The 8,060-nt window shown below is 35.6% G+C and overlaps 1 protein-coding gene across 1 annotated transcript; it reads left to right on the top strand.

The window, feature by feature from the left end:
• Nucleotides 1–107: 107 nt before the first annotated feature.
• Nucleotides 108–6,527, top strand: LOC110466822 (protein NipSnap homolog 3A-like). The gene is made up of 6 exons (XM_021523587.1): nucleotides 108–216; nucleotides 2,202–2,442; nucleotides 2,953–3,111; nucleotides 3,835–3,948; nucleotides 4,297–4,365; nucleotides 5,403–6,527. The coding sequence occupies exons 1-6, from the start codon at nucleotides 133–135 to the stop codon at nucleotides 5,471–5,473; spliced, it is 738 nt and encodes a 245-aa protein (XP_021379262.1). The 5' UTR covers nucleotides 108–132; the 3' UTR covers nucleotides 5,474–6,527.
• The last annotated feature ends 1,533 nt before the right edge of the window (nucleotides 6,528–8,060 follow it).

Raw genomic sequence — 8,060 nt, 5'->3', positions numbered from 1 at the left:
CCATGTTTACTGTGTAAGAGAGTTGATGATTGGTGGAGACGGGGTACCTTGCAGAAAATAAACCAATGAAACTTGTTCTATCATATCTTATCTAGGTCTGGCAACCGTTGACCTATGACCTGAGTGAAGTTGATGATAACAGTGAAAGTGTACAACATGGCCATGCAGTCTAGAAGTTTGATAAATGGCATTTGTAGAGCTGCACTGAATTTACGGGTAAAATGCACTCTTTATCAAAGTATCAAAGCTTTGTAGAGTTAAAAGTGAAATTATCGGATGCAAATAATACAACAAAACTGCTGACTTCATCAAGTTCATGCATCATTGCATGGTCATGGGTCATGCTCAATCGTTGATGACCGAATTTCGGTCGGCTCGATTCTTCAACCAACAAACAAAATGGCCACTTCGGGAAATTTCGTTTTTGATTTTAAATTACAGTATCTAATGCATGCTATTTAACAAAACAGTTACATGCTTTGGAAAATATTTTCTTGTGAAAAAAATTACAAACCATTTTATGTGATAAACATTAGTTCATATAGAACTTCAACAGTTTGACTGAGTGATAACTGTTATTGACACAGGACTTCATTACCAGATCTGTAGTCAATAAATGAGTGATGGCACAAGCTTAGGACTTACTTAGTAAATTAATTAATGATACCGGACCTAATTAGATCGCTTATTATATTTAAAATCCTTCTTCTGTGGCCTTAAAGGGATAAAAAAATATATAATTTCCCTTCAGAGTGAAAGTGTACAAAGACCATGGAGCTTTTTGAGGAATTTTAACTAAATTAGGGCTAGAACATCCTTAGGCAAAGTAAAATCAATTTTGTATAAACTGTGGGTGTTCCTGAAAGCAAAGGGGTGGGGCCCAATGCGATAGGGGAAATCCCCTTGGGTGAAGGGGTGGGGCCCAACAGGGAAAAATCTATAAAATCCTCCTCCTGTATAAATGGAAGGATTTTAACAAAATTTGGTCTAGAGCAGCATCCTTGGTTAAAGGGGGCTCAGTTGTGTATAAATGGAGGGTTTAGCCCCTTCGGGGCAGACGAGTGGGTCCCAACAGGGGAAATAGGGATAAAGCTGTAAATACTTTTTTTTTCTGTACAAATGGAGGGATTTAACCAAATTTGTTCTGGAGTATCTTTTGGCAAAGGGAACACAATTCAATATAAGGCCCTGAGGGTTTGGTGTAGAGCATCTGTGGTTAAAGGAGAAGTAGTTGTGCATAAACGGAGGGTTTAACCCTAAGCCCCTTAGGGGCAGAGGGGTGAGGCCCAACGAGGGAAATAGGGATAAATTTCTATAATCCTTTTCCTAATGTACAAATGAAGGATTTTAACCAAATTTCGTGGAGTGCATTCTCAAGTAAAGTAAAGTCATTGATCAGTTCTATGTGAATGGAGAGTGTGTCTGCCCTCCCATTTTCCCCAAGGCAGAGCCCGATAAGGGCAATTTGAGGTAAATATTTAAAACCCTTCTACATTGCATGAATAAAGGATTTTAACAAAATTTGGTGTAGAGAATCAAATGAAAATGAAGGGTGTGGCCACCCCCAGGGGAAATAGGGATTAGTCTTTAAGATCCTATCCCTTTCATAAAAATGGATTGCTTTTAACCAAATTTTGTCTGGATCATCCTTGGAAAATTGAACTAAATTTGTTTTTATAAAGGGATGGTATGCTCCCCAAAGGCAGAGGGGCAGAGCCCAATAGGGCAGTTTGAGGTAAATATATATAAAATCCTTCTACATATGCACAAATGAAGGATTTTAACTAAATTTGGTGTAGAGCATCATTGGGCAAAGGTGGAAATGAAGGGTGTGGCCACCCCTAGGAGCAGGGTCCTATATGGTGAAATAAGGATACATCTTTAAAATCCATCCCAGTTCCCCCCCCCCNAAGGATGTATCCTTTAGTGAGACAGAGCCACAATTTTCAGTACAATTGTATTAACATATATTTCATTAAAATATCTTGTCATAGTTGCTTAAATATCCATGTGAGAGATAAAGGCCCTCTGGGCCTCTTGTTCATGATACCAGAATATTTGGTGTAGGTCTGTAGGTCAAGTGGCTAATAATAGTTAAAACCAAGTGTGCTCACAGACAATTTGACAAATGAAAATATTGAACTAGTTGATAATATTATGTGCACTTGTTCACAGAGTTCTTGTCTTTCCTTATATTTTAGACCCCATTGTGTAGTCTGTTGCCAAGGAAGCTCAACCGGCACAGCTCCACCACCAGCACAAGTAATGGGCTTGACAAGCTTTATGAACTGCGCATCTATCAAATTTGGCCAAAGGAAATGAAACCATTCATTGAGCTGAGCAAAGAGTGGATTCATCTGAGAACAGCTCACTCGCGTCTGGTTGGTTACTGGGTCAGCGAAATTGGTGGCTTGAATGATGTTGTCCACATATGGGAATATGGTAAACAACCCAAGATGCATGAGGGATTTTTTTTTTACTTGTGTTTCCAGGATCATCCTCAGAAAAAATAGGTTAGGTATAGGTAGTAGGCAATTTATTTTTATTTTGGAAAAGGTTTTTACTCTGCATATATACAGCAGGAATTCTGACTTAAACAGTGCATATCACTAAATGCCAATACAAAAATTTAGGATAGACACAAAATTCTAGGGTAGGTGGGTTGGCAGTAACACAATTTTTTTTTTATTTAGCCTGATTTAGCTTCTACCTGTGATTTTTATTTTCCTTTATGTTTCAAATTAATTAATTAATCTGATATCAATTTACCATTCAAAAGGGTGATTAACAGGTTTGTTAGTGAGGGAGATGCATGTTAGTTCTTTTGGAATGTTACAGATGGACATGGGTAAACCTATATGCATGCACTTGTCCCTTCCACAAACATTTCTACAATGCTTTTGATAGTACAATGTACAACATTGATACAAGTCTCTGTTTTTTATCCACCAGATGATTTGAATCAGCGGGCAAAAGTGCGCCAAGCTCTGGCTGACGACCCTAACTGGATCAGTAGTTACTTCAGCAAGATATTACCAATGATGTCTCGTCAGGAAAACATGTTACTCCAAACTGTCGGGGACTGTTATCTCGTTCAGCCTGATCTCAGAGGTAAGTTTAATATATAACCGCCATTCTGTAGGAACAGTAATTTTGATTTAGTCTGACATCAGAGGTACATCTTAACCTGCACACTGTTAGGGATATCAATATTGTCCAGTGTGACATCAGAGATACATCTATAACATGTCAGAATATCAGAGACATCAGTCTTGTCCAGTCTGACATCAGAGATACACATATAACCTAATAATCACAATGTCAGAGACATCAATCTTATCCAGTGTGACATCAGAGATACATCTATAACATGTCAATGTCAGAGACATCAGTCTTGTCCAGTCTGACATCAGAGGTACATCTTAACCTGCACACTGTTAGGGATATCAATCTTGTCCAGTGTGACATCAGAGATACATCTATAACATGTCAGAATATCAGAGACATCAGTCTTGTCCAGTCTGACATCAGAGATACACATATAACCTAATAATCACAATGTCAGAGACATCAATCTTATCCAGTCTGATATCAGAGATACATCTATAACATGTTAGAATACCAGAGACATCTATAACATGTCAGAATGTCAGAGACATCAATTTTGTCCTGTTTGACATCAGAGATACATCTATAACATATCAGAATGTCGGACATCAATCTTGTTCAGCCTGACATCAGGAATTTGTCAAGTATGTATATCACCTGTTCCTATTAATGAATATAAAGATTGATAAATGTAACCCTCAGGTAGGAGTTTTGTTTCCTTTACAGGTGTTTATGAGCTGGACACGATGAACCAAGGAACAGGTCACCAATTTACAGCCAGCAAGGGTGATGCCAAGCTGCTTGGTACCTTTCAAAGTATTCTAGGACCAACTGACACAGGTTAGAAAATGAAAATATATAAGTATCATTAAATATCTGTATACTTGCCTATACAGTATAGATGATAATTGTCTTAAACCAAAATTAAAACAAACATGCATGATTGTTAATAATGATACTTTGTAGTACGTGTCTATATGTTATACCAATATAATGAAGCATTTTTTATGGTTTATATATCAGTAATTTTGTGGATAATTCTATTTATGAAGTTAATAAATCCTTATCAAGAAATATTAGGTAATGTTTACTCGCAAGGGTTTGAATGTAAAGGATGGAATCGTGTTAGGAATTCCTAAACTGATTTTAGAAAAGCTCACCATTGAATTACATGTATTGTTATTTAAGGATACCAGCTGTGGTTCCATTCCTCTGCTCAGCAGGGTGTAGAAAACCAGATCAAAGGCTACAATAAAGGTAGAGTAAACTTGCTGTTTGTCACAATTTGACCAAATATTCTGTAGCAATCCATTATAAAATAGTTTCACGGTGCTGCTTATTTATTTAAAGGATCCATACTCGTTTGATAAAATGCTTTTTGCTTCATTGTTTAAAGAGATGAATAATGAACTGTTATAGAATGTTACACTGAAAGTGCCTTGAAATCATGGTTAGAATTTTCATCAAACTTATTTCATGAAGGACTTTCCGGAATGGAAATAGATCTCAGTTCCAGATAATTGTATGACCCCTTCTAAAAATGCAGAGAATAAAAAAAGATACAAGACCCAAATAATAGAGAGAATGGGTTTATCACTGGAATGACATGATTCAAGAACCTACTACTGTTTAATACATGTGTACACAGAATAAGTTTGGGGGAAAGTATTCCATTTAACCCTTTCACCCCTTTGTAACTGTAGTTAACTCTTCCATGCATTGATCTGGACGAGTCCATTTTGGTCTCCAGTGGTGAAAGGGTTAATGTCATAATAAGAGGCAACTTATGTGCAGAATTGGGAATTTTTACTGGGCCATCTGCTAAGGGGACTATAAAGAAACCTAAAATGATAATTTGTCCATATTCAAATACTTAGAACCACTATTTCTATTGTTCTTTATCTTCTTTCTGTTTGGCAGTGTCTCCTTGGACACCCATCCTCATATGACCTTGGAACTTGTGATGACATTAACTCATTCACCCCTGAAATTTCATTATGAACTATTCCAACCTTTGAATTGGAAGAGTTCAAATGTGTCTTCAGGGGTGAACGAGTTAAACACTGTATTAAACAAAAAAAGGTTTACCACTGTAAACTATGAAATAATACCAGACCATATACACTAGACAATCACTGATAAATGTGAAAAATGACTAGACCATACTACATTTAATACAAACAATGGTGAGATGTGAAATAATAATAGTCCTCTATGTAGTACAATGTATGTAGGTATATAAATCAGAATCAGTCAGCAATGATGGTTGAAGTGTTATTCTTTTTCCGATTCAGCTGACCAAGCGAAAGGAGGAGGAGGACATAGACGACTGCTGATTCCCACACCCTGGTCTCCCCTACAGTAGAACAGATGATAGCTGATTCCCACACCCTGGTCTCCCCTACAGTAGAAGAGGAGGTCATCTTCCCACATATCTGTTGTTATACAAGACAAAGTTAAGAAGAATCTTGCTGATACAGCCACCAGTTTCCTGAAAAGTAATACAACGGGGAAGTGACTGAATCGGTTGAATATGAAATTTTTTAATCCTTTTTCTTACTATTTCATATGATTTTTTTTTTAGTTTTTAGCACACCTGTATACAAATCACTTATTATATATATACTATATCATGTTGTTAAAAGTAATTACCAGGTACAATACCTCTCCACAGGAAGGTGGACAGGACATGCTCTAGTTTGAATATTTTGTAGACTCATTTTATATTTTTACTCGAAAATTTCATATATATAAAACAAAACATGATTTCAAATTGCCTGAAGAGCCCCAAGATGGGCGAAAGTGCTAGCGAAATTTAACCTTCGTGTTTTGTTTTATATATATTTTTACTGTCACATGGAGGTTAAAAACTTTTCACTGCTAAAATTTTATATATTGTTTTGGAGACTTATAAATCTCAATACTGATACATACAATGTAAATGATAATGTTAATCCTACTTGAAATAACTTAATTATGTGGGAAGTTTTTTGTTAAAGATTTATCAGCTATCGGTGCTATTATATATATCCCCAGTGTTCTTTATCCTAAATATGTCAAAAAAGTCAGGTTGCTAGTTAACTGTTGATTTATAGTTATACATCGATTCATATATATATATATATATGTATTGTGTCATATATCACAAGTGTAATATGAAAGCAAATTTGTCTGAAATGATGTCAATTAATTTTTACAGGAATTTTTTTAAATACGTTAAGAAATCCAGTTTTAATACTAGTCGTAAAGCTTCTGTTTACTTGTTACGTTTTTGGAATACATTATGTGTTGATTGTTTGCCTATTATACAGAATATCCGTCAAGGAAATATGCAGGCTAGTAACTTATATATAGATATAATTTTGTCTTTGCATTTCTAGGTCACCTGAGCTTTAGCTCAAGTGACCTATTGCTGTCCGTCGTCGTCCGTCGTCCGTTAACATTTTACATTTTCAACTTAAGCTGAAATACTGGCAAAGGGATTTCATTAATATTTCATGGGAAGGTTACTGACATCTCCCTGATCAAGTGTTGTTATTTTTCGGGTCGAACAGAAATCCAATATGGCCGCCACGGCCGCCATTTTGAAAAACTATTTCAAACTTAAAGTCAAGTTCTGCGGGGCCGATTGAACTGAAACTTTGTAGGAATGATTGACTCATGGTCCTGACAAAGTGTTGTTATTTTTCGGGTCGATCAGAAATCCAATATGGCCGCCATTTTGAAAAACTATTTCAAACTTAAAGTCAAGTTCTACTGGGCCGATTGAACTGAAACTTTGTAGGAATGATTGACTCATGGTCCTGACAAAGTGTTGTTATTTTTCGGGTCGATCAGAAATCCAATATGGCCGCCATTTTGAAAAACTATTTCAAACTTAAAGTCAAGTTCTACTGGGACGATTGAACTGAAACTTTGTAGGAATGATCGACTCATGGTCCTAACAAAATGTTGATATTTTTCGGGTCGATCAGAAATCCAATATGGCCGACACGGCCGCCATTTTGAAAAAACTATTTCAAACTTAAAAACAAGTTCTAATTGGCCGATTTAACTGAAACTCGGTCTAGGAATGATCAGCTCATGGTCCTGACAAACTATTTTGTACTCAAATTGGTACATATTTCAACAACAAAAATAAATACTGTAGGACTCAGGTGACCGTTTAGGCCCATGGGCCTCTTGTTTTGTTTAATCACCAATGGAAATTTATTTCAGAGAAAAAATATCATCTCAAACTTTTGCCCAAAAATCAGTTTATTGGGTGATCATTTTTTTTGCATGATTTTATGTAAGTGCTAGTGAATCGTTAAAAACCTGTCCTACCTTTGTGTCCTAAAGTAAATAGGACAAAGCTGCATATATCATGAACATGTTTGGTTGTCAACTTTAAAAAACAAAAAATCCATTTAAAAATTGATGGTGAATCGTGATTATTCTGTTTATGTGATTTTTTTAAAAATTTGTTTTGGCTTCCAAACCCAATTATCATTAGCATCAACTACAATGTTTAATTTAATGGTGTATTTAAGTGTCAACCAGTTGTCTCTTTCTTACGATGGAGTCTTTTTATTGTCAACCGACAATTGTCTCTAATAATGTGCCATGATTGTTATACCTGTTTACAAGGTGCTAGTTAATGTGCCATTAATATTATCTTGCCAAAATGAGCCCATATAATTTATAGTCTTTTGTACACAATAAATGTTTCCTCAGGTGTATTTTGTACATTATTTAATACAATTCAGATTATTTTTAGTGGTGTCGCAAGCAATATAATTGCTATTTAAATAAAATGATTTTCCATCATAAACCATATTCTAGTCCATAACTGTTATAAAAGTGTGTATTCTAACCCTACTTGTTGCCAAAAAAAGAAAAGAATGCACACTATATTATATTCATTAACCCTTTCACCACTGTAGACCATAATGGACTCATCCAGTTCAATG

This window comes from Mizuhopecten yessoensis, unplaced genomic scaffold (assembly GCF_002113885.1).
Source record: "Mizuhopecten yessoensis strain PY_sf001 unplaced genomic scaffold, ASM211388v2 scaffold11145, whole genome shotgun sequence".
NCBI lineage: Eukaryota > Metazoa > Mollusca > Bivalvia > Pectinida > Pectinidae > Mizuhopecten > Mizuhopecten yessoensis.
This window is presented reverse-complemented; position numbering and strand designations above follow the sequence as displayed.

Excerpts from the sequence above, each read along its gene's own strand:
- LOC110466822 (XM_021523587.1), top strand. The coding sequence starts at position 133 with ATGATAACAGTGAAAGTGTACAACATGGCCATGCAGTCTAGAAGTTTG. Across the intron at positions 3,112-3,834 it reads CGTTCAGCCTGATCTCAGAG|GTGTTTATGAGCTGGACACG; the intron begins GTAAGTTTAATA and ends TTTCCTTTACAG. Across the intron at positions 3,949-4,296 it reads TCTAGGACCAACTGACACAG|GATACCAGCTGTGGTTCCAT; the intron begins GTTAGAAAATGA and ends TTGTTATTTAAG.